At 49.3% G+C, this 27,082-nt stretch overlaps 1 protein-coding gene and 2 non-coding genes across 3 annotated transcripts; all 3 read right to left on the reverse strand.

The window, feature by feature from the left end:
* Positions 1 to 563: 563 nt before the first annotated feature.
* Positions 564 to 753, reverse strand: LOC149066036 (U2 spliceosomal RNA). The gene has a single exon (XR_016195543.1). It is a non-coding gene; the product is annotated as a U2 spliceosomal RNA (small nuclear RNA).
* A 929-nt stretch (positions 754 to 1,682) lies between these two features.
* LOC149066037 (uncharacterized) lies at positions 1,683 to 2,855 on the reverse strand. The gene has a single exon (XM_089253293.1). The coding sequence runs from the start codon at positions 2,853 to 2,855 to the stop codon at positions 1,683 to 1,685; it is 1,173 nt and encodes a 390-aa protein (XP_089109419.1).
* A 3,898-nt stretch (positions 2,856 to 6,753) lies between these two features.
* Positions 6,754 to 6,939, reverse strand: LOC149066038 (U2 spliceosomal RNA). Its single transcript, XR_016195545.1, has one exon. It is a non-coding gene; the product is annotated as a U2 spliceosomal RNA (small nuclear RNA).
* Between the last annotated feature and the right edge of the window lie 20,143 nt (positions 6,940 to 27,082).

A 27,082-nucleotide genomic window follows, 5' to 3' on the forward strand; every position in this document is an offset into this window, starting at 1 on the left:
CTCCTGGCAAGATCCTAGGCAATCACCACTACTACACTTTGATCTTAGCCAAAAGGCCGAGAAGCGATAACGGGATAGACGCGAATTAAAATTTGATCACAATTAACTATAATTAATGTCCTGGCTGGGGTCTGACGCGCAGCGTCGTTCGTATTTTGAAGACGAGACGACTTCTTGTCGACCAGATGTTGGTCTCAGGTGCGACGTTCCTGGGGCGCCGTTCCGTTCAGGTTGCACGTTCTACCGCTAGATGTCGACGCGAGACCAATATCTACTTGCATTCTCGATCGAGAAGGGGGGGGGGCACCCAGGAACGGGAGAAACGTCCAGGGGACCCGCGGCAGCATTTCGGAAGCGCATAGCACAACGAGGAAACGACCGGCGTGGACCCGTCCTCACAAGGACGTGCCATCCACGTCGTCTCCTTAATAAAAAACTAAGTCCCAGGGGTCGTGTGCCGGGCCTTAATTTCCCGTCGACCGCTTTCAAATTTGTCGTTTTCGCCCCGACAAAGAGTGATTATTGCGAAATTATGAATAAAACACAGAGTCTACTTGATTTCAAGAGGATGGGCCCAACTCGAAGGTAGTGCAATATCGAGAGGACCCGCGGCAGAGGTTCAGCAAGCTGAAAGCACTCCGCCCTGTTCCAAAAATAAGTTTAATATCTTGTCCCCATGTAGGAGACGTACCAGATATTAAGCTGATAAGAACAGAGTATAAAAAGCATTTATTCATGTTTTGAGAAAATTATCTACACTGCCCGATATGGGACTTAACTTCATCTTGTACAAGGGTATTAGATATCATACAGACAGGCTTTGGTTCCAGAGAATCAGTCGGATGACGGTACATTCTATACATATTTAGTTGCGTCACATTCCGTACATATTTGCGATATATTCTATACATTCAAGGGGTACAGCAGATACATCAACATTTTGCGTGAAGTTTTTTACAGGGGATTGGTTTGCGAGACAATTACATTACAAGCACATATTGCGGATCATTTCTGTACCTTAGCAGGGTTGCGTACTGAACATTGAGATTAGACAAGGGAAATAACATACATGGGAGATCATTTTGCGACACATTCTGTACAAGCATAAAAGCGGGGGGAACATTATATACATGGGAGTTAGTTGCGGCGTACGTTATCGAGGGGGAACATTGTATACAGGGGGGGGGGAGAGGTTGGCTGTAGCGTCTTCAATGTCCACACGTTTGTCGATGACCAGTGTCTGTGTCCTAGTAGTCTCTGTCCTTTCCGGAGGGTGGCTCTGGAGGGCATGACTCGATTTATCGCGACTATCGTTGAACCGCATTTGACGACTGTGGGGCTGGACCGGGAGCTTGGAGACGGTGGTGAAACGGTTTGAATGGTCCTTCCAGCTGACTGACGCACTCCAGAGATGAATTCTACGTAGATGTCCCTTGTAGCCGCGATTGTGTCACTCACCACCAGTTTTTTCATGAGGTTAGAGTATTGGCGTGAGCACAGGCGGGCTATCAGCCGGTCATTGGATGGGTCCCAGGACCCAAGCGCTCCCACGACGATGGCACCAAAACGAACGTCGGAGTTTCGCTCCTTTAGAAGGTTTACGATGGGGCGGTACTTTTTCTCCTTCTCCTGTCTTGCCACGGAAAAGGCGTCCGGGCCGTTCTCAAATGGCACTGTCACATCTAACACCAGGATGGAGTTGTCCTTTCGGAGGATGAGGTCTGGACGGAGCGTGGAACCCATGATCGGCTGGTTCTCCGCCAGGACCTGCCACTAGCCGCTTTCTTGACCCTCTCCACAATGTTGTTATGTCTTGCCGTTAGAAGCGGACTGAAGGCCATGCAGTAGTCCACTACATGTGGGAGCGTCTCTAGCTGGTACCCACATTTCCGGCACCTCTTCTCCGACGGATCTCCCCCGTGCCTGTAACCGTTGAGGGGCACCAGCCCGAGGCGGGCCCTATGCACGAACCTCCAGTCCGCGAAGCGGGTAAACGACCCTTCTCGGTGGAAGTGAGACGACGGCCTTGCCTTCCCGTAGCAATGCCACGTCTTGCCTTGGTGTGGCATGGAGGCTAATTCGTCGGTGTGGCGTTGCCTGACCACTTCGTGGAGTGATCTAAATATCGCCCTTCTGTCGGATACCGTCGTGTCGTCTATCTTCACCGCCACTTGTTGATCCTCTGTTAGATCCCATTCCAACTTCAGGTGATCGGAGGCCATCCTTGCCCTGGACCACACTGACGTAGTTGGCTGGGATATCTGCCTCGCCGAAGACCTGAATAAGTAGCCGTTAATTTCAGCTATGGACGGCGACTCCTTCCTCAGACATGATGCCACGAAACTTCGTAGGTCCTCCCACGCTGCAGACCTTACTATGTCATCCTTTGACGTAAGCAACTTGAAGGCCGCATCGATTTCCGCGATGTTGGCATCGATTGACGCTTGCGGTATTCCGAAGAGGCCCTTCTTTGCGTCCCCATGCAAGTACGCATTTGCCGCTCGCGCAGGGAGAGAGAGTGTGCTCTTTACCAACGGGCGGAGTGACTCATCAACTTTCCTTCTCTGGTCCGTCCTGAGGGCAAACTGGATCGATGGGAAAAAGAACGACTTCACCGCGTCGATCCTCTGCCAGGGAGCGAGGCACGATGACAGTAGGTCCTTCCCAACCTGTATGCATTGGTCCAGCGAGCTCCCGTCTGGGAGAAGCTTGAAGCCCACCGGCTTCCCCAGAAACTTACGGTGGCAGCCATCCGTGAGTGTGGTAGCGGGCTGACCATTGACCGTGAAGACCGTGTTCCTGCACCCGGCCGGTGAGTGACCCAGATGTAGTGCGAAGCACTTGCTTGGATTCATCGCCAAGCCTAGCTGCGCCGCTACCCTGCATGCAGTGTCGGTGTGCTGTTGCAAGGCTGAGGGGCTATCCGCTAGTAGTAGTATATCGTCAGCGTAGGCCAGAGTGTTGTCATCACGGGATCATCACGCTGCACTGCCCGGAGGATGGGGTCTACCGTTAGATTGAAGAGGGGACCGCTTAGTGGACACCCCTGTCGCACGCCTTGGGACATCGGGAGATCCGAGTTACCCCCGTCTGAGATGTAGCTTGTTGCAGCGCCTGCACAAATATTCTTCACTAATTGCAGGAACGGCGTGCCGGCACCGGCCTTCTCTATCATGTTCCACATTGTACTGTGCGGGATCGAGCCGAAAGCATTGGACACATCGAGCGACATGTAGCATATTTCTTTCTTCGACCTTCTCGCCAGCTGAGTCCGCTGCTCGAGGATGAAGTTATTTTCGAAGACCCCGTCCTGGTGGAGGAATCCCTTCTGGGACGGCGATAGGATGTTGTGCTCCTCCATCCAAGCGGTCAATCTTCTCCCTATGCATCCTGTAAACAGCTTATAGATCATCGCCGTCAGCGCGATCGGTCTCCAATTACTAATCTGGTTCGGATCCCCTCCCTTTGGCACCAATATTGTGCGTGATTTTTTCCAGATGTCTGGGATCCTCCGCGCCCTCAAACAGCCGTTGAATATTGCTGTTAGGGCCTTTGCGTCTGGGTCAACTCCCCGCCAGTGCCTATATGTTAGCCTGTCCGGCCCGGGTGCTGAGTTCTCAGCCCTTTTTAGCCTTAGGAGCACTTCTTCCGCTGTGAACGGGTTGAGATCCGTCGGCGCTGGGTTCGGGTGGTCAATGGACGCGAGCGAGTCTCCATCAAACGCCCTCTGCGACTGGAATTTGTCGACAATTACCTGGAGTAGGAGAGTACAGCGCGCAGAGTCAGCCCCCAGGATCTTCTTGACGGCTTGGCGACGATTCCTGTGGTACAGCATCTGGATATCCCGGTGGTTGTTGGGATTTATCGCCCTACTTGGGCCCGCGCGGCTCCGAACCTCGGGCAGCTTCACATGGTTCTGTGCGAACACCGTAAACTCCTCCACCAGGTCCGCGAAGGAATGCCAGTTCAAGTTGTTCAATCTCGCTACAGCTTCCTGCAGGACAGGAATGAATGGGGCGGACGGCGAGTTCTCCTCCTGTGGGTCGACCGTTGGGGGCGGCTGCAAACCTCCACCTGTCTCCCCCGCTATTGGCCCCTCTGTGAGCTGGTCGTCCGGGTCGTCCACCACGATGGGCGGTACTCCGCCGGTTGACTCGGCGACGGCGTGAAGTGGCCGACCGCGTCGCTAGATGGACCTATGGCAGATGGGTTTGGCACCGCTGCGGGCACTGCTGGTCGCACACTGTTCACGTTGGCTCGAGCAGCCAGCTGTGGTTGTAGGGTCGCTCTTGTTGGCACTTCGCCCCGCTGCTCATGGTGTTGAGATGTCAGCGGTCCTTGGTATCTATCGCCTGGCGTTACGCGGATGTTTTTGCCGCCTGTGGTTTTTCAGACCCTCTCGATTGGCGAATGCCGCTGCACATTCACTGCATCTGTGTTGTAGCGCGGCTTCTGTCTGGCAGAGGAGCGGGCGATCCCGTAGGCAAGGGTGGTTCTGTACACACCTTTTTTTCACCGCACCCCTGCACGTGGAACACCAGAACCTTGATGACGCTATGTCTATCCTGTGGTCCGCGAATAAGTGACGAAGAAGCGACTGTTTCATTGCCGTCCAGGCTACCGCCTGGAACTTCTTGTCACAGCCCTCCTCCGGGCATGCCAAAGGCCGGGGCACTGGGAACGCCATGTGAAATACGTTGCGTATAATCTCGCAGGGCTGACCATCCCGCATTGGACAGGCCGGCCGCGGTACCTGCGCCCCAGGCCCCCTGTTGCTTTGTTGAGTTGTTGGCCCCGAGGCGGGGGGGTGGTAGGGTGATTCCATTTACCTCCGCCTCCTGGCTGTCGATCCCCTCACGCGAGCAGGGCTCTGGCGATCCGGTGCGAGGTCTGTCCCCGACCAGGGTGGGCAGGAGTGCAGGGCGGCCGGCATTGACTTGCGAAACCGTCCCAGGGGGAAACCGTGGTATCCGATCTTCGGCCTCCTCACGGCTCTCATCCGACTGTCTTGTGAACGCCCCCGGTGTCTCCGGCACCACGGTATTCGTACCTGGCGACGGCGGTGGTTGCGGATCCGGCTGGCTCTTCGGAACTGGTAGGTTGCCCTGTGTCTGTAGCGCCTTCTTTGTTCTGTGGGCAAGCGGGAGCACGCTCGACTGCGATGGGGCAGGGGGTTCCGGCATTCGTGATGTGCCCGCAACTATGAGGTCCGGAGCTCTCACTGCGGACCTCTTCCCCAACTTCCTCCTCTTCTTCTTCCTGAGCCGGCGTGGCCTGTCTGTTTGCGTCGCAGCATCGCTGTGTAGAGGGGACGTCGACGCGACACTGGTTGGTGAGGGATCCGTACATGTCTCACCGGTAGGCGAGGGCCCGGCACGCAATCTCGTCCTGTTGTCACTTTCTTCTGTAGAGTTCTCAGGCGTCAGATTGTGCGTCAAGCTCCTACTTGAATGGAAGGGCTCTTCCAAGATGGTGACCGCGGCGAGAACCGACTCCTCCGACACGCTTACCAGCGACGAGTCAGCTGACAGGAACATGTCTCGTTCGAGGCCTGCAGCGGGTCGCGCGGGTTCCGGGGAAGCGCCTGGCGATTCGAGCGAACCATTCTTTCCGTTTACCGCAGAACACCGATCCGGCGTTCGCACTTTGGTTGAGGCAGGCGACATGCTCACCACTGTGGTCTCATCCGCTGTGTAGTGTAGGTTGAAGGAACTGCTGTTTTCCGCTTCTTGTACCTCCGTTCCCTTGATGGCATTATCACTGTTGTTTTCCCGATCCGGTGAGTACTGGAATGCGCTGCTGTTAATCGGGTCCACTGCGTCCATATCGATGGTCAGGCGACCTACCGATTCGACGCTCAGTGAGCTATCGCTTTCGCCGACAGCGTCGCCTCTTGTGCTGGATTCGGCGGACGTAGGCGGCACAGGAGAGTCCAGGTGTGTCCTCACTTTCTCCGGAGATTCGAACAGAGCATAGAATGCTGGGAACAGTTCAGAGTCCTCAGCAACACGGCCATCATTGCTGATCCGACGGGCAGACCCTGGCGTCCGCAGCATTTTCCCACTGCGTAGGTTTCTTGGCATTGTTGTAGGTTAGGTGTTAGTCAGGTTAGTGTTAGGACTGTTAGCAACAATCAACAACTACCTACTTTTGCGTGAACCACTTCGACGATTGGCGTTCAGGGCGAGATCCAGACTGACAGCTTAGGCACGCCTTACGCACGACCCAGTCAGCAGCCAATGCCCGTGACCAGGGCAGGGGAGATAGAGAGGCTTTAAGAGCCTTGCTAGACCCATTGGTGGGGGCTGGAGAACTTTAGGAGACTCCATTGGGGCTGTGGAACCTTTAAGAGGGACCTTGCTACCAATGGGGAGGACCTTAAGGAGGTTTCACCTAGCCCGGGGGGGGATGAGCCCTTAAGGGACTCTTAAAATTCCGGGGGGGAAGATCCCACTAGTCCCCTTGGGAGCTCCAACTCTCGGTGGACAGACCTCGCAAAACCCTGGAGCTAGTGTCAAAAGTTCACCAACTCCACAATTTGGCGGACTCTGCCCGACGAGAGGAGCCCTGAAGAGGCCACGCGAAGTCCCAGGATTGTGAGACCTTGAAGAGGTCTCACGGTTACCAACCCCGGGGGAAGAGACCTTTAAGAGGTCCCACGTGAGTCAAACCCACAGGGAAAGAGAACCTTTAGGAGGTCTCGCGAGAACCCAGGGAGAGTTGAGACCCTTAATAGGTCTCACTAGAGAGGGGGGAGGATGGGCCCAACTCGAAGGCAGTGCAATATCGAGAGGACCCGCGGCAGAGGTTCAGCAAGCTGAAAGCACTCCGCCCTGTTCCAAAAATAAGTTTAATATCTTGTCCTTATGTAGGAGACGTACCAGATATTAAGCTGATAAGAACAGATTTAAAAAACATTTATTCATATTTTGAAGATAGATACGTACATGGCCCGGTATGGGACTCACTTTCATCCTTTCCAAGGGAATTTAAGTCTTTTAGGTTTCTAACATGGCCCGATATGGGACTTATTCAACCCTGTACAAGGGAATGATTCTTATGAACATAAGTTATGGCTATGCGTCGAATTATTTACAGAATTTTGCGGACATTGAAACAATTTCGGAAAGCATACATGGTTGCGGACAATATGTGAAGGTTGCGAATTACCTGCTGTACATAACAAAGGTTGTGGGACGTAGTGACATATTTACAGGATGCGACAATGAATGGTGTGAACTATACAAACATGCGTGATGCGGACAAAGGGACTATACAAATGCGCTGGTATAAAACATATGCTATAAGATGACAATTAAATATATACAATGAAAGTGGGAAAAAGCGGTTGATCATTAGTTGCGGTTACAAATATTAGATGCGAAGGGTATACAAGGCTTCAAGTAGAGGTTATGACGCGACCGTTGCCGGTGCAAGATCTTCTCCGGTGTTGTATGACTTATGCTTAGACCTTTTTGCACATAGTTCATCGAAGTTCGAGGCTTCGACTGATTCACTGTGATCTCGAACTTTCTTGGTTGGAGCCTTGGCGCTGCGTTTGGGCTTGGTCTTGAGCGTGGCGTAGCGTTCTTCCCCTCGTCTGTCGAACCCCAGAGATAAACTCTATATAAATGTCCATGGTTCCGGCTATCGTATCGCTCACCACCAGCTTTCTCATCAAGGCAGAGTACTGGCGAGAGCATAGGCGCGACAGCAGCCTGTCGTTCAGCGGATCCCAGGATCCTAGCGCACCCACCACTATTGCACCAAATCGGACGTCAGAGTACCTCTCCCTGAGGAGGTTTAGGAGTGGGCGGTATTTCTCTTCTTTCGCTTGCCTTGCGATGGTGAAGGCGTCAGGGCCATTCTCGAAAGGAATAGTGACGTCAACCACGAGGATAGAGTTATCCTTTCTTAGGATGAGGTCTGGACGAAGGGTGGAACCCATGACAGGGCGGTTCTCGGCGAGGACCTCCCATCTGCCTCTCGCTGCCTTCTTGACTCTGTCTACCACGTTATCATGCCTGGCAGTATAGAGAGGGCTGTAGGTCATGCAGTGGTCTACCACATGCGGGAGCGTCTCCTGTTGGTACCCACATTTGCGGCATCTCTTCTCGGCTGGGTTCCCTCCATGCCGGTAGCCATTTAGTGGCACCAACCCGAGACGGGCCCGATGTATAAACCTCCAATCTGCAAATCGTGTGAAGGAGCCCTCTCTATGGAAGTGCGTGGAGGCCTTGGATTTTCCGTAGCAGTGCCACGTTTTTCCCTGGTGGGGCATGTCCGCAAGGTCCGCTCTATGGCGTCGTCTGACCACCTGATGAAGTGACCTGAACATCGCTCTCCTCTCCGAGATGGTCGAATCGTCGATTACTACTGCAACCTGTTGGTCCTCGGTGAGGTCCCACACCACCTTCAGGTGATCAGATGCCATTCTCGCTCTTGACCAAACCGAGGTCGTAGGGTGGGATGTCTGTCTTGCCGACGTTCTAGACAGGAAGCCGTTGATTTCCGCTATTGTCGGGGCTTCCTTCCTTAGGCAAGCCGACACGAAACTTCGCAGGTCAGACCAAGCTGTTTCCCTGACTATAACATCCTTCGAGGTCAGGAGCTTGAATGCGGCGTCTATTTGGGCGATGCTGGCATCCATTGACGGCTCCGGGATCCCAAATAGACCGCTCTTCGAGTCACCGTGAAGGTACGCATTCGCGGCTCTGGCTGGCAGTGCAAGCGTGTCCTTTATCATTGGCCTAAGGGTCTCGTCCACCTTACGCCAGTCGCCCTTCCGCCTCTGGTCCGTTCTTAGAGCGAATTGAATCGACGGATAGAAGAAGGATTTTAGTGCGTCGATTCTTTGCCAGGGGGCGAGACAAGACGATAGGAGATCTTTTCCAACTTGAACACACCGCTCCAGCGAGCTATCATCTGGTATCAACTTGAACCCCACTGGTTTGCCGAGGAATTTGCGTTGACAACCGTCCGTGATGACCGCAGCGGGAAGATCGTTGATTGTAAATACCGTATTCCTGCAACCAGCTGGCGAGTGACCCAGATGCATCGAGAAGCATTTCTCAGGGTTTATCGAGAGGCCCAGCTGCGTTGCTACCCCATGGGCGGTGTCGATGTATTGCTGAAGTGTGGCTGGATTGTTGGAGATCAACAAGATGTCGTCAGCGTAAGCGAGTGTGCTGTGTACGTGAGACATAGCAAGTGGTCGCTCCGTTGTATATATCCTGCACTATTTGCAAGAACGGGAGACCGACCCCAGCCTGCGTGATCACGTGCCACATCGCCTGATGCGGAATAGAACCAAAGGCGTTGGCGATGTCGATAGACATGAAGCATATGTCCTTCTTCGTTCTTCTGGCCAATTGCGTGCGTTGCTCCAGGATGTAGTTATTTTCGAACACGCCGTCCTTGTGAAGGAAGCCTTTCTGGGATGGTGACAGGACGTCGTGTTCTTCGATCCAGGCGGTGAGCCGTCTACTCAGGCACCCAGTAAACAGCTTGTATATGGTTGCCGTTAGGGCAATCGGCCTCCAGTTGCCAACCTGGCTCGGGTTTCCACCCTTCGGGACTAGTACCGTTCTGGATTTTTTCCAAGAATTCGGGACTCTTCTCGCCTTCAGGCAACCATTGAAAATGGAACACAGGGCCTTTGCTTCAGGGTCAACACCCAACCAATGCTTATAGGTAAGCCTGTCTGGGCCCGGTGCCGAGTTTTCTGCTCGCTTGAGCCTCAGGAGAACCTCCTCTGGGGAGAACGGGGCGAGATCTACCGGAACTGGTGCAGGGTGTGGGTGGCTGACTGAGGCTAGAGAGCTGCTGTCGAATATATTCTGCGTCTGAAACCTGTCCATTATGGTGCGGAGGGGAAGCGAGCAGCGGCTCGAGTCTGTTCCTAGAATTCTCCTCACTGCCTGGCGTCGGTTCCGATGATACAACCTTTGAATCTCCCTGTGGTTGTTAGGGTTCACTCCCCTCCTCGGGCCCGCACCACTCCGCAGGTCCGGCAGCTTCACGTGGCTTTGGGCGAAGCTGGTGAACTCCTCCATCAAATCCGAAAAAGCATCCCAGCTGTGGTTGTCCAGATTCGCAATCACCTCTCTGAACCGAGGAATAAAGGGGGCAGACGGGCTGTCCGCGTTCTGTGGGTCAGGCCGTGACTCTGGTTGAGACTCCCCTACCCCGTTCTCGTCTACAGGGGCGTCAGCTATCTGCTCCTCTGCTGCAGCTGTCATCCGAGGCGTACTCTCCGGCGGCGAACTAGGCTGGTAGTGGCCCTGAGCACTCGACATCGATCCCTCTCCCGAGGGCGGAGCTGTCGGTAAGGACCTGGTATGGTCGGCTAGCTGCGTGGGAGCAACTGCGTTCGGGGTTCTAACCCCGGTCGGGTTGTCTGACCCCCGTGTGTCCGGACTTGCACTCTGTCTTTCTGGTGGCAGAGGCCGGGGCGCTGTACGGTCGGGCGGTAGGGCTCTTTGGGTCCGCGCGTGCTTCTGCCTCCGGTGGTTCTTCAGCCCATCTTTCGTAGCGAACGCCGCCACACAATCAGAGCAACGGTGTTGAAGTGCGGACTCCGCTTGATCGAGGAGTGGGCAGCTCCGTAGGCACGGGTGGTTCTGCACACACCTTTTCTTTACAGGTCCTTTGCATGAGTTGCACCAGAACCGTGAGGTGGCGATATCCATCCCGTGTTCGGCGAGAAGATGCCTCAACAGCGACTGCTTCATCGCTGTCCACGTCACTGCCTGGGACTTTCTTCTGCACCCTTCCTCCGGGCATGCCAGCGGCCGAGGGACCGGAAACGACATATGGAAGGTGTTGCCGATCACCTCACACGCTCTGCTACTCCGCAAGGGACAGGTCGGTGGTGCCGCGCGTGACGACCTACGTGCCGGGTCTGGCCTACTAGCCTCGCTTGCTTGTGGCTGGCCTTGGTGAGTCGAAGCCTCAGGGTCAGGCGGAGATGATATTCCGTGACAGTCCCTCACCTCCTGACTCGCATCAACCGTTTGGACGCAGAGCGTGTCTCGATTTAGTGGGGTCGGATCTTCGGACGGACTGGAGGCCTGTGTCATTCGACCACCTGACTGCTGAATGTTGTACGCCTGGGTCTGGGGTCCTGACGCAGTATCTGGAGCTGTCGACCTAGCTCGTTGGGATACCAGTTGAGTCCTTGGCGTATCCTGAGTCTCCGGTACCACTATTCCATTTCCGGAGGGAGCTGACGGGCTCAACAATTCCTGACTCTCCGGGATGGGGAGCTGGTTCTGACCTTGCAGGGCTCTCTTCGTTCGGTGAGCCAGCGGGAGCGCAGAACACTGAGATGGGGCAGACTGGTCAGTTGCTCTCGAGGGCCCCGCAATCGTGAGTATTGGCGTGTTTCGCTGCCATCGCTTCTTTGCCTTCTTCCTCTTCCGGCGGGCTGGTTTGTCTGTTTGGGTGGCTACGTCGCTATGGGAGCTGGATGATGACGCACTACTTGCTGGGAGAGGCTCATCACACGAGCTCTCCTTCTCCACTGTCGTGCCTGTGGGCCTCGGATGGGACGTGGTGCTCTCTCCCCTTGCACCAATGTTCTTGGGAGTTTGGACGTTCGCTTCTAGAACTGTGGCCGGGGCTAGTATCGAGCTCTCCACTAGGCCATCTGCCGATGAGTCAGCAGAGAGGAACAAGTCCCTGTCTAGGTCGTCATTCAGTGACGGTCGTTCAGATGAGGACACAGATGAGCGGAGCGCGATCTCCTCTTCACTCACCCTCGGTGAGGGTGGCTCACTGGAATGGTTCACTTTAACTGGGGGCGGAGTATCTACCCACGTGGAATCTTCTGCCGTGAAGTGTAGTCGAAACCCACTGTTGCTGGGGGACGCTACCACCCTTCCTTCCTGCGGTTGGCTGCATGCTTCACCACTGGGCTCCCGGCTTGTTTGGGCCTGTGCCGTTGCGTCAATGTGCCAGTCGTCTTCCTCGAGGTCAATGGCCAGACGTCCCGGGGATGTCGACCCACTGCCGCTAGAATTATTGGTAGGAGCATCACCCTCACCGGAGTCGCTCGTCCACAATGCGTTCGGCAACGTTGTGACCGTGAATGACTCCTCGTCCACGACGTCCACTTGTGCTCCCGGAGACTCGAACAGCGCGAGAGACACCTCTGGAAACAGATTAGATTGCGATGGCGAGTAGCCCGCCGTGGGGACACGATGAGCTGACCCCGGCATCTTCAGCAGCTTCCCGTTTCTCAAGTTGGTTGGCATCATGCGATGTTAGTGTGTTAGTGGAATTAGCAGGTGGACCGTTATTTGCTGGCGCTATGGGGGAAATTTGAACTCTTCTTACTTCGACTCGTTTCACGATGTTCTGGAACTCTAGCTTCAGGTGAGGAGACTAGACGCACCTTACGCATAACCCAGTTGGCGACAAGTGCCCGTGACCAGGGCAAGGGAGATAGAGATGGATCTTAAGGACCCCATGAGACCCATTGGGGGGGGGGGGGGTTGGAGAACTTTAGGAGACTCCGTTAGGGCTGTGGAACCTTTAAGAGGGACCTTGATACCAATGGGGAGGACCTTTAGGAGGTCCTACCTAGCCCGGGGGGGATGAGCCCTTAACCGACTGACGGTCCTGCACGTATATGTACGTGTGAAGTTGATGCCTTCCAAACGGTCCAGGCCGTATTTTTACGTGTGAACTTTTTGACTTCCAAATGGTCCTGGCCGTAAATATACTGCCTTGCTTTCCCCCCATAAAGAATCACTAAGCTGGCTTAGCATACACCCCTCTCCTTTCTCCACAAAATGACCATTGTACTCGCAACGGCGCTGGGCGTTGAAAACGACAAAATGGCTTCTGCCTCTTCGGCGGGAGGGGACAGTTTTCAATTAACTTAGCAGATACAGACGTTTGACAGGGAGCTCTTGAATAGTCAGTTCAAAGAAGCCTTAATCCTTTTGTAAACGAAGAGGAATTTTTAGAAAGTATAAAGAAGGCTGCTCTTCAGCAAGAAATGCCCCACCTAAAAGACACGTCTTTATCTTATTATATAAATTCTTATCGCTTGATTGTTGGATATGTACTGGCATTCACTTTTATTTTGGCATGAAAAAAAAAATATATCACATTGTATTAAAACTCATTGACTGCGAAACACTGTGACCCCCCTCCCGCGTGCAAAGTGATATTCGGGAAGGGGGGGGGGGTTCAGTATTTCGATGGAAGTAACAGCTTACATATTTACATACTTTCGAAAATTATTGTGTGCCAGAATTTTATCATGTAGGCCCCATGAAGACATTATACTCCTGCTAATACTATACCCAGACTATGCCTGGATCAGCCCATACTTGTGAACCAGAGTTGGGCGAACGTACACAGAGAAAGCATATGGGAACGTATACGCATCACATTTGTGGTAAGGCGTACATAACATGTATGAAATTCTATTAGCTTTGCGCAAACTATGCCATGCTAATGTTCAGTGAAATCGAGAATGCGGCTCATTTGCAATACCTAAATCCACGCATTCAATCTCTGCAACATTTCATTGCTTAGTCGATCATTTTCAGTTAGTACCAGTACTTATACAAATATATACATTTTTATATCATTGTTCATCGCTTCGCTGAGCAATGCTCTAAAAAATAAATAAGGCAAGGGCACTTGTGTGGCACTCGTTTTTTTTTTTAATTTTATCGGTTATAGTAAGAATTTTTTAAAAAAACAGTTGGAAGTGGAAATAAATATAAGCATGTTATCACACACATTGTTGACCGGTCATGAGTAAATTCGAACTTTCAAGCAGGATAAACCTGTAACCCAGCGATTCTCAACCGGTGCTCCGCGGAGCCCTTGGGGCTCCGTGTACACTTCCCAGGGGCACCGCGGTGACTCGAGGAAAATAAAACAAATCAGTAACTTTGATAGATAGATAAAAAATAAGAGGCCTACAAGGTTCTACCATAAAAATTATATGCAAAAAGTGCTCCTCGAGTGAAACAGGGCTCCGCCATAGAATTTATATACTGAAAAGGGCTCCGCCCAAAAAGGATGAGAACCGCTGCTGTAACCGTTCATTAAGTGGAAAAACCACAGAAAACAAGCTTCGGTAGACCACTACTCTGCCGCCAGTGAGGTACAAACTTGGATGTTCATGATGAGATCCCAGAATGATGTCCACGCGACGATACAGTAGCTCTAGAATATACTAAGTGGCCACGGGTGAAAATCCAGTAAAAAAGTATTGTGCTGTAAAAGCTGAGCCACTGCTTATGATTAAGCATTCCGTACAAAAAAAAAATGTGCAGCTCATCTATCAATTCCTCACACTTATGTGACAGGACATGAATAAGTTTGTACGTGTTCATCAAACACAATGCCTCAACATTGAACGAAAAAAAAAGTACATTTAAATTTAAAAATAAAATAAAATATTTTTTTATTGTACCTTTTGGTCATTTATCGCACTTCTTATAAAATGTGTGCTCAGTGTACAAACGAAACATCGAAATGGTTGACTGACTTCTTTTTTTTCCATCTAAGATAGTGATCTGGTGGCCCAGCCATTAGATACGTCGGAAGAGTTACGAAACCGTGGATGCAAAATGAATTTTGGGGGTGCTCAGATCAGTGGTACAAAATACTGTAGGTACTCGAGCACTCACTGCACCCTCTGGCTCCACCCCCACTGCCAGTCATCCCCCTAAATGCCAGAATTTTACTTATATATTGTGGAATCTTGACTAAGTACTGCACTGTCAGTTCCCTTCCCCCAACCCACAAAAAATTTCTGGCTACGGCTCTTCCAATAGCACCATTGCCCACATAATAGAAAGGTCTTACAGGTCTTGAGGCCAAACAACCTAACATAACATTTATTTGCACAATAATGTTTTTATGAAGAAATTTAACGATCAAAAACAGTTCAGCTCCTGGATGTAAAACGGGCCACAGCAATTGAATTCAATTAGTGAGAGAAACTAATTTCTTAGTAAAATAATTACCGTATTTCCCCACATTAGCTGGCATGCCGGGAAACAGTGAGGCAGACCAGCATGCTGAAAATATCCATATTTTCCGGAATGCCGATAAATTCGATTCACGGATTCTGGAAAATTCTTGAATATCTTTATTTTTTATTAATTTCTTATCAGGAAAATACACTGCTGGCCACCGTAAATGCAACACCCTGAAGGAAGCATGCAAATAATATGAAATTTACAACATGCATTAGCGGAGGTGAGATATGCAAATGATTAGAATTTCAGCGCAGACGCACATCATGCGCGCCTGTGGCGCCACTTCAAAGCGCTATTTAAGGCTTGGAGATTTCGACGATTTGAAGTACGGCAATTGTGTTTTTCTTGTGGTTTTTTCAAAAAAACGATCAATTATGCCTCGTAGAAAACAGCGATCATCTTTTGATCAAGTATCCGAGTTCGACAGAGGAAGGATAGTGGCCTACTGAGATTGTGGATTATCTTTCAGGGAAATCGGTAGTCGTGTTGGACGAAACCAAACAACTGTAATGCGGATATGTGATCGTTGGATGCAGGAGGGTACGACGGACCGACGTGTTCGATCGCATCCACCTCAGTGCACCACTTCACGTGATGACAGGCGTATTGTGCGTATGGCAGTGACGGATCGCTCAGCCACATCACGAACCATAGCACAGCACATTTAGTCTGTACCGCATCATCCAGTGTCTGCGCGTACCATTCGACGCCGTTTACAGCAGAGTGGTCTGTCCGCAAGACGTCCATTGCTTCGTCTACCCTTGACGCAGAACCACAGACGTCTCCGCCGCCAATGGTGCGATGAAAGAAGGATGTGGACGGCACAATGGAATGAAATTGTCTTTACTGACGAGTCACGCTTCTGTCTGCAACACCACGATGGTCGGATTCGAGTCTGGAGACACCATGGAGAGAGGATGCTTAACAGCTGCATTATGCACCGCCACACTGGTCCTGCACCGGGTATTATGGTATGGGGCGGTATTGGATATCACTCTCGTCTCCTCTAGTACGCATTGCCGGTACTTTAAAAAGCCAGCGCTACATCTCCGAGGTGTTGGAGCCAGTTGTCCTTCCTTACCTTCAGGGCTTGCCCACAGCCATATTTCAACAGGATAATGCGCGACCACACGTGGCACGCATTGTCCAAAGGTTCTTCGTCAATCGCCAGATTGAATTGCTTCCCTGGCCAGCTCGCTCTCCGGATCTTTCGCCGATAGAAAACATGTGGTCCATGGTTGCTCAACGATTGACCCAGATTACATCCCCAGCTGCCACACCAGATCAACTTTGGCAACGCGTGGAAGCTGCTTGGTCTGCTGTACCCCAAGAACACATCCAAAGTCTCTTTGAATCAATGCCGAGGCGTGTGGCAGCGGTGATCTCCAACAATGGCGGCTACTCTGGCTACTGATTTTGGCAGGAACCACACTTCACAGTAGTCTATAAATTTAATCATTTGATGCTTGGTCAACATGTTATCTACAAAATAAATATTGTTGCGATATCTCTTGTCTTTCTTGGTGTTGCAATTTGGGTGGCCAGCAGTGTAGATTATACATATCCACGGAGCCAACCATGATGGCTCTTACTGGATGTTAGTGAAAAGAAACAGTTGAATATTTAATATTAGAATGAATAACTGAATGGGAGGAAGAAGGAAATGAAACATTTCAGAGAGAATCAGAAATATTGTTCAATGTCGGTACTGTAATTGAAAGAAGGTAAAATTTGATTAGACTTCTATACATGTGTATGAACAGGGCCGACACTAGATGCTTGGTCACCCGGGGCAAGCATCTTTACGCCCCCTTGTAATGGTAAAGGAGAGGTTTCAGAATGAAATTTGCACCCCCTCGGGTTCAGCGACCGGGGTACGAGACCCGTTTGCTCTCCTTAGTTGCGGCCCTGTGTGTGAATGAAGGCTGACAGTTGAATTCATATCAGATGGCATAGAGTTATAAAATTCAGGAACTATGTAAATAAAATACTTTCTTTTCAAAGTTTTATGAACACAAGATAATGCATAGATTCAATTTATTCCTGAGGAAGAACGAGACAAATTAATATTTAAAGAAAACTTATTTTTTTGAAAATGAGGAAGTGTGATTTAGAAAAATATACACATATATATCAACTTTATTCGGAAAATCCACTGATTCAGCTGAATGCATGCTGTGATCCTATTATAACCTCACTTTTTCTGGCATGCCAAAAGTGGCCAAGACCACAACATACAAAAAGCTGGTGCCCCTCGTGTTTTACGGTATGCCGGCCAATGCGTGGGAATACGGTAAGTTTGTTGAAATTTTTGAGTAAAATAATTTGGTAGTTGTTCAAATCAGCGCTCGTGTAATCACTTCCATTTTGCCAAGATCTTTACTTGAAAAGTAAAAAATACGTTCGCAGAGGAATGGGAAAAAAGACGAGCCCACAAAAAGCCAAGTATTGTACTTAGTTTGAATCCTTTTACGAGAGAACACACCTTTTCTTTTCCTCTCCTACAAAGAAGCATTCAACAGTGCGCGGAACAAATATTTTAAACCACACAACACTAAATCCGATATCCCGCTGTTTGTACGGGGGGAAGGAAAAATTGTTGGATTTTTTTCGAAGAGGTTTTGTGACAATTACCTGAACCTTTTTCAAGTAGATTTTCTCAACACCCTCAAACCGTCAGTCGGTTAAGGGACTCTTAAAAGCCCGGGGGGGAAGATCCCACTCGTCCCCTTGGGAGCTCTACCTCTCGGTGGGCAGACCCCGCCAAGCCCTGGAGCTAGTGTCAAAAGTTCACCAACTCCACGATTTGGCGGACACTGCCCGACGAGGGGAGCCCTGAAGAGGCCACGCGAAGTCCCAGGAGTGTGAGACCTTGAGGAGATCTCACGGTAACCAACCCAGAGGGAGGGGACCTCTTAAAGGTCCCACATGAACCAAACCCACAGGGAAAGAGAACCTTTAGGAGGTCTTCGCGAGAACCCAGGGAGAGTTGAGACCTTTAATAGGTCCCGCTAGACCAGGGGGTGGGAGAAAGAAGTTGAGGACCTTTAAGAGGCCTCGAGAGAGAGGGGGGGGAGGGAGGGAAACATGAGTGGGCATCATGCATAGACCCGAATTCTTCAAGCGACCCCGAGAGGTCATCCTGACGAACCCGAGTTATGGATGTGGGGCAGCCCCGCGAGGGAAAGGTGTCAAGTCAGTCCGCCAGGCGTAGCCAAAGCTCCGAGGCTGACCCGAACACTGCCACACCAGGGGTGTAACGTGATAGGCCTCCTCGTGGTGCACTCTGGGTAACGCCAAATCTATCACACGTCATTGTCATCGCTTTTTGTGCTCATATACTTCACCTTCAATAGCCCAAATTACATGTTTATTTCTACACATCTTGCAGTACATGTCTTGCGTCTCGTTTTGTCCTGTGCATGTTTGTCTTCTGTGTCCAACCCCTCATTGTGGGCCCCGCTCAGGCGGGGAGGGGCCCTCCCGGATGGGGCATTGCTTCTAGCGTATGCTCCATCCGGGACGCTGTCTACCTGCGTGTTTGCCGTGCGTGGAGACCCGTAAGGCTGGAGATGGGGATCCTGGTTAGCCTGATGCGCTAGCTTTGGCCTCGGATTCAGCCGAAACGGGAGGCTTGGATTAGCCCTGTCCAGGTCAATCGGCTGTGGTCGCCTCGGTGGCTGAAGGGGTTACACTACTGGGCAGGTAGAGGATCCGGGCCTGCCGGAAGTCATTGAGGTTTGTTGGTGCTGCTTCACGACGATCTTGGATCTTGAACGCGTCTGCTCGCCTGCTTTGGTGGTGTATAGCTCTCACCTAACCTGACGTTGCTACTAACCTTCACCGGTTACGTGGGCGCGTCCCCTCGTAGGGCTCCATGGTGGGTGAGAGTGGAACAATACCCATTCAAATATGGGAAAAACAAAAAATGCACCAAAACGTCAAAGAACTGCTCTTAGTGAAACAATTGTCACAGAAACCGCTTCTTCAAATCTGTCATCTGTCTCATTCTTCTTTTTGCATAGTTCTGATACCGATAAACAGCTGTCAAAAGCATCACCATTCTTGATAGATAAAGCTCTCTATGGCGCAGTTGGAACTTTAAAATCAGTGAAGGCTCTTCGTTCAGGAGACCTTCTCCTCGAAACCAACACTCCCAGACAAGCCGAACTCATTCAAAAGCTGACATCTCTCGGAGACATTCCCATAACAGTCAAAATCCATCCCACGCTGAATTATTCACGTGGCGTCATCTCAGACCCTAACTTAATTAACATGGATGAAGATGAACTAACCCAGGAGCTAGTGTCTCAAGGCGTAACATCTGCCAAACATATCATGAGCCGCAAAGATGGCAATCTAGCTCCATCACGAAATATAATTCTGACATTTTCATCCCCAACATTGCCGAAAGATGTCAAAATTGGTTATTATAACCTCCATATCCGGCCATACATACCTAACCCTGTAAGATGCTTCAACTGCCAAAAATTCGGTCACTCACGAATGGCGTGCCGTAGTCAACCCACCTGCGCAAAGTGCGGTGAGAGGGACCACATTTCGGACAACTGCACTTCAACATCATTCAAGTGCGTCAATTGCGGTGGCAATCACCCCGCATTTGACAGGAAATGTCCGAAATGGAATGAAGAAAAAGAGATCCAGAAGATCAAGGTTCTCAATAACATCTCATATATTGAAGCACGCTGTCGTGTAATCCCTAACCAAACTCCAATAGCTAATACATCATACTCTAATATGGTAACAAATCCATCAACAGCTAATAAGACTAACAACGTCACCAAATCATCTGTGACAACTCAGACCGAACCCATAGCTGATACATCCACTCAAACATCATCTAACCAACCATGTAATAGTTGTGGCTGCTGTTGCACTGCTGGATTACGGAAGGAGTCCACCACCTCCGAAGAAGCGGGAAAAGCAACAGCGAACACATTCAAAGTAACTACAGGTACCAAGCCAAAAATCAATGCTGGAAATAAATCTAAAATAAAACTATTCAAGGCCGGATATTCAAGAAAAGCCATTCAGAGAGCAAAGAAGAACCCTACAGTACAAAACATGTCACTGCTTGATGACAAATCAATTGGTGACATGGATCTCGATAATCCGCCAGAATCCGGTGGTACTCGCCGGAAATTAGACCGAAATAAGTTCAAAGACCTTGAACCGTCTACATCCATTTGAAATTTATGGCCAACATTATTCAATGGAACATTCGTGGTCTTAGATCTAATTACGAAGATCTAAAGGATTTAATCAATCACTATCATCCTGTTTGCGTGGCACTCCAGGAAACTTTCACGAAGCCCTCAGAGACATGGAACATTAGGCGACATTCACTGTTTCGTATTGACTACGATGACGGGAGTAGAGCCTGTCGCGGTGTTGCTCTGCTGGTTCCACATCACGTGTCGTCGCGCGTTCTAACGCTGCGCACGAACCTGCAAGCCATTGCGTTGGAAATCTCTACAGGCCTGAGAATTACCATCTGTTCTATTTATTTGCCACCAAATGACACCATCTTACAGAGAGATCTAGAAGAACTGATTGATCAATTACCACCACCATTTTTTCTTCTTGGAGACTTCAATGCACATAACATGATTTGGGGTTCTAACAGCAACACCCCTCGTGGGGAAATGGTTGAACGACTGTTAGATGACATGGACCTTACCATCATGAATGATGGCAGTTTCACTCATTTCCATGCCCCAAACAATAGTTTCACTGCAATAGATTTATCATTATGCTCACCTTCACTCTTGCCCAACTGGTCCTGGTCGGTTGATCCGGACCTCCACGGGAGCAATCATTTTCCTCTAGTGGTTAAGTGCCTTGATCGAAGCCATAGCATACCTGAGGGTCCTCCTCGGTGGAAGCTTGTGGTCGCCCGATGGGCAGACTTCACGGTCAGGGCAGAAATCACGGAGGATATGGTTTCGCAACCCGATGTCGACCATTGTGTCGACCTTGTGACCAGTTGTATCATCTCTGCAGCAAATGAAACAATACCCAAAGTCTCCTCGAAACTTCCTAAATTTCCTAAACCTTGGTGGAACCACGAATGTAATCTTACTATTAAAGCACAAAAGAAAGCATGGAGTAGGTTCCGGCGGTATCCTACCCATGACAACAAGTTGGCATTTTTAAAAGCAAAGGCGATAGCGAGAAGAACCAGGCGCTTTACAAAACTAATAATGAGATTAATTGATAAAAAAAGAAATAAATAATTAAAAACGATCACCGATCGTTCAAAGGGGTTGTATAGTTATTTAAAATGAAAAAAATTTACTTTTCAAACGCAGACTTTGTGCTTAAAAAAGCCAATGAGAAATATTATTGCCCTGTCTCTCCCGATGACAAAAAAATCATCGTTTATAAGTGCAAGATTCGTTGAGATCTTCAAATTCAAAGAACGGAAAAAAAGTTTGGGGGAAAAAATACTGTTGGCGGCCTGTGGAACTGATTTACTTGAGAAGTGAGGACTAATGAAGAACCATGGCGGAGCTATGTGTGGAGGCTCTGACGCAGTGGTTCCCGACCTTTCTTAGGCCATGCTCCGTCAAAGCATCTCTGAAATCCTAATTTCCCTCAGTGAAACTTCATAGTCCCATAATATTTTTTACAACCATTATTTTGTGCTTTGCTTCCTTAAATTTTGAAACCAGGGATCTTTGATACCCTATCCCCCATTGCAGTGTTTCTCTTACTTTGGGGTCCTCAGAGAGACTTCGGCGGGCCGTGAGCTTGTATGAAAAAACAATTGACTCATTGTTTTTACATTGCTATACAGAGTATAATTTTTTAAAGGAGTTCGTGGCCTTCATTTCATAGGCACGGGAGAGGGTCCGTGAAATTTATTTTCCTTGGAACACAAAACATTAAGAACCGTTCCACTGAAAGAGAAAAATAAAAAGGTCATAAAGAAAAAATTGTTTAAAAATATAACTGATATAAAAAATGAAGGGAGTTTATAAGGTTCCAAGCCTCCATTAAAAAAGTCAAATTGCCAGCTTAGGAGGGGTGAACCAAAGCTGGTTAAAGAGTAAGCGTTCCCACAATGCATTGAAGGTAGGCGCAATAAAAACTAGTGTGAGAGGCGAAATAAGCGCGAGCACCTTGGCTTAGCCACGCCCATGTCTATTTTGATTGACACTCCACTTTCAAGGCTAGGTCCTCCACACACTACGGTAAATATCATGTCTTAAAACCAGCTTTGGTCAACCTTTTACCGGCCGAAATTCAAGCTAACCTGCTGTCTTTCGGAAAGCGAAAGAAATGAGCCCATTCAGTTCTTGAACTTCTTTCACATCCTAAGAAGCAACTCGATGCTCCACCACTCGCCATATCAAATAACGTCAAAAAAATCAACAAAGGTAACGATTAAAAACTCGACAAAAAAGCAACGAGATGAAAAAAAATAACAAATATAACTTTAACTTCAAATCCGGCATTACACTATAAAAAGTTGATAAAAGTTCGTTTATAAAACTTGATAAATGCAACCAATTGGCGGATTAGCTAAGTTGGCTTGAATGTAACAGATGTGCTAACATTCTTCAAGTTTTATAAAAGACTTTCGTCAAACTTTTATAGCGTAATACCGGCTCAAGAAAGAAATTTGATCCTTAGAAGGGCCTTTTGAAAATTAAATAAAATTAAAGGATGAAATTTAAAATAAGACGAAAATGATAGAAGAGCGAGCACCTGACAAAATATGGAATTCGCGGCATCGGGCCCTACAGATGAGTCAGGACTTCGCTGCAAGGCCGTCGTCAGTTCATGAAGGGTGAACAATGAATTGTACCCCTCCGGTGTAAAAGGCCGGAAGGTGTACGATGTACGTTCGGCTGATGATTTAATGGGATGAAACGATGGGGGATAGTTCGCATCGCTGGAAACAGCGGCGAAATGGGCGGCGATGGTGTCCGCAATATCCCTCACATCGCTGATGATAGTGTCATTGGTATTTAAAATGGCGATGGGATGAGACTGATAATGACCATTGATTTTTCGGATCCGGTCCCAAATGATTTTGGATGAAGTAGATGAATTGATTCCCGTGGTAAATTATTCCATGATACGGCATCTCTCACCAGAATCACTGTCACATTTACTCATATTATTTAATCGGATCTGGGTCAATCATTCATTTCCTGACACCTGGCGAGCAGCCATAGTTCTTGCATTCCCGAAGCCCTGCAAAAATCCTCAGCAACCTAACAGTTACCGACCTATTGCTTTGACTAGTTGTCTATGTAAGCTCATGGAACGCATGGTCAACTATCGCCTTATGCACTACCTTGAGGTTAACAATAGTTTATCTAAACATCAAAGCGGCTTTAGACGGTTCAGGTCTACGACATGCAATTTGTTACGCCTTGAGACATCAATAAGACAAGCATTTGTGAAGAGGGAGCATATGCTAGCCATATTTTTCGACATAGAAAAGGCCTACGATCGTACTTGGAGGCACGGAATTCTTTCCGACCTCTATAATTGCGGCTTACGGGGCAACTTGCCCATTTTTATTAAGAACTTTCTCGCTCGACGCATCTTCCAGGTACGGATCGGAAGTACATTATCAGCTCCTCAAATTCAAGAACAAGGTGTACCTCAAGGTAGCATTTTAAGTATAACACTTTTTATTTTGAGACTCAACGGGGTGTTGAACCAACTCCCGTTGTCTGTCACTGGCGCACTTTACGTGGATGATCTGTTGATATCATATCAATCAGTAAATATAAGGACAGCCGAGAGACAATTACAAACCGCACTCAACAAGATCAGCAAGTGGGCACATAATAACGGCTTCTCATTCTCCGCTGACAAAACTGTCGCTATGCACTTTTGTCGGCGTCGAGACCTACATGATGACCCACAATTGTTTCTAAACAATAGTCAAATACCAATAGTAGAAAATACAAAATTCCTAGGCATCACATTTGACAAGAAACTCACTTTCAAACCTCAAATTGCGCAATTAAGAGCTCGTTGCATGAAGACGATGAACCTCTTGAAGGCCATCTCGTCTACATCATGGGGAGCAGACCGTAAGTCACTCATTCACTTGTATAAAGCTCTAATAAGATCAAAGCTCGACTACGGTTCCATTGTATACGGGTCAGCACCTCGGAGCTATCTGTGTGTGCTCGACCCAGTTCATCATCTTGCTCTCCGCATTTGTTCTGGAGCTTTCCGGACTTCCCCTATGGAGAGTCGGCTCGTTGCATTCAACGTACCATCTATTGCAACACCTTTCTTTGAAATATTATATTAAAATGAAATCTTTACCAGGTCATCCACTTCATAATGTCATTTTCATTCCGTCATTTCATAGACTTTTTGCTGCTCGCCCTTCATGTGTTCCGTCTTATGGTCTTCGTATGAGGGCACTTGTGGAAGAACTACAATTAGACATCAGTCGTGTGGCCCCAGTGGCTTGGCAACTGGCACCATGGGAGCAGTCTCTGCCAGATGTCTCTCTTTCATTATCATTATACCCTAGAGCCACCACAGCAGATGTCATATATCGACAGATTTTCTTTAGGCACAGGGGTAGGTACAACAGTTACTTCTCCATATATACCGACGGCTCCAAGAGCCCTGGCCATGTCAGTTGTGCCTACATCTGCTGTGAGGAGACATCTTTCAAACTTCCATACACATTCTCTATTATTCAGAACTGTACGCAATCCTTCAGGCTCTACGTCATATACGACGCAAACGCCACCGACGATGCATTATCTATAGCGACTCTCTCAGCGCATTACAAGCACTGAGTTCCTGTACGTTTCACACTCCTCCATTCATTCTTGCCATTTTTCATGAACTGCATCACCTCATCCATCACGGTACCACAGTAAAAGTTTACTGGGTACCAAGTCATGTAGGAATACCGGGCAACGAAAAAGCAGACAACGCAGCTCGAACAACAACTAACATTGACAATAGCCTTTTGGTTCCTGCCAGTGACCACTTCTCAATCCTCCGGGAAGTGATGCATCGCCACTGGCAGGATAATTGGAACCATCAGATAAATAATAAACTTCATGTCATCAAGCCCACACTTGGCCATTGGCGTTCGAGCTGCAGAACTTACAGAAAGGAGGAAGTTCTGCTTGCCCGGTTACGCATAGGACACAGTCGCCTCACACAATCATATTTATTATTACGAGAGAGTCAACCAGAGTGCCCTCATTGTCAAAGTCCATTGACCATTGCTCATGTTTTTACTTTTTCACATCATCGTGATCATTTTACGATCGCTTTTGGTCATAGTCATCTTTCACTTCATGACATTTTAAATGACAATAGCGATACATCTCGCATTTTTAAATTCATCAAAGCCATTGGGTTTTATAACAAATTATAGTTTTACAATTTATGTCATTGTTTTACGTTTGTTTTCCTTTTTATATGTTTTAGTTTTTTGACACGACAAAAGGACATTTTTCTTATTTTTGTGTCATGTTTTAGCGCAGTTTGGCCAAATTGGTCCTTGCGCCAAAAAAAATTGAAAATCCAATCCGAAAAAATCCACTGCCACACCACCGATTGGCTAACAGGCACTTCCGCTGACCGCACGCCCAACCATATAATGAGGCGAGGGTCCAAGGACGACGGCTAGGCTGAAATGCCTGAGATGTGACAGATGCCTTTCCCGGGAAGTCGACGAAGAGGAGGAGGCGAGGAAGAAGAGAGTAGGGGTGGTCACGAGTCATCAACCGCCAACCAGGTCATGTTTCGGGCACGCCGTTGTCTTCGCTTAGCCGGACATCTTTCTCAGGCAGGAACCAGCTTCACTTCCGATGTTGGAGGACCCGCGGCACAGCTTCGGAGGGGCGTGGCACATCAGCTGTTGACTGGATCACCGTCGAATTTGGTTGGTAGTTTCCTCTCCTCTTGACTAGATCCTAGGCAAGATCATCCACTACACTTTGATGTTAGCCAAAAGGCCGAGAAATAGATGCGAATTAAAATTTGATCACAATTAACTATAATTAATGTCCTGGCTGGGGTCTGACGCGCAGCGTCGTTCGTATTTTGAAGACGAGACGACTTCTTGTCGACCAGATGTTGTTGTTTTCAGGTGCGACGTATCCTGGGCTCCCGGGGCGCCGTTCCGTTCGGGTTGCACGTTCGACCGCTAGATGTCGACGCGAGACCAATATCTACTTGCATTCTCGATCGAGAAGGGGGGGGGGCACCCAGGAACAGGAGAAACGTCGAGGGGACCAGCGGCAGCATTTCGGAAGCGCATAGAAGAACAAGGAAACGACCGGGGTCCCAGGGTCGTGCGCCGGGCCTTAATTTTCCGTCGACCGCTTTCAAATCGGTCTATTTCACCCCGATAATGGATGATTATTGCGAAATTATGAATAAAACACAGAGTCTACTTGATTTCATGAGGATGGGCCCAACTCGAAGGTAGTGCAATATCGAGAGGACCCGCGGCAAAGGCTCCGTCCTGTGTGGGTGACCCAGGTTGGCTAGCGGTGTGTTGTGAACCCGCTGTAGGGGGGAGGGGCAGTGACCTTCTTGCGGATGAGGAAGGGTCGGATGCTCTTGATGCTTCTGCATGACCTTCCTCTGACCTCTGGTGATCGCTGCTCTGTTGGCCATGACCCGTGCTGCGTGTGTGATTTATTAGGCCCCTCTTACTTGGAAAGGAGGCTGGGCACGTCGGGCACTTGAACTTGGATGGTTGGTTGTCAGGCACGCTTAGCGGACCAGACCTCAGGCATCGGTGGTTCCTGACCCTCCTGCACTGGAACCGTTGATTGCAGCGACTGCACCAAAATACGGACTCCTCGATGTCAATTCTGTGTTCGGCGAGAAGGTGTCGAAGAAGAGACTGCTTCATTGCAGTCCAAGCTTTGGCCTGGAACTTGAAGCCGCAGCTCCCCTCCGGGCATCTCATCGGGCTGTCCACTGGAAATGACAGGTGGAGTGATAGGGCCTCTCTCCAGCACGTTGTGGGTGTAGGCCTGTGACCACGAGCGGGTGATGGGGGAGGTGGTGATGGGGAGATCTGGTGC

This window comes from Pholcus phalangioides, unplaced genomic scaffold (genome assembly GCF_987345545.1).
Source record: "Pholcus phalangioides strain wild (caught in Gottingen) unplaced genomic scaffold, Ppha-v1.0 ptg000036l_1, whole genome shotgun sequence".
Taxonomy (NCBI): domain Eukaryota; kingdom Metazoa; phylum Arthropoda; class Arachnida; order Araneae; family Pholcidae; genus Pholcus; species Pholcus phalangioides.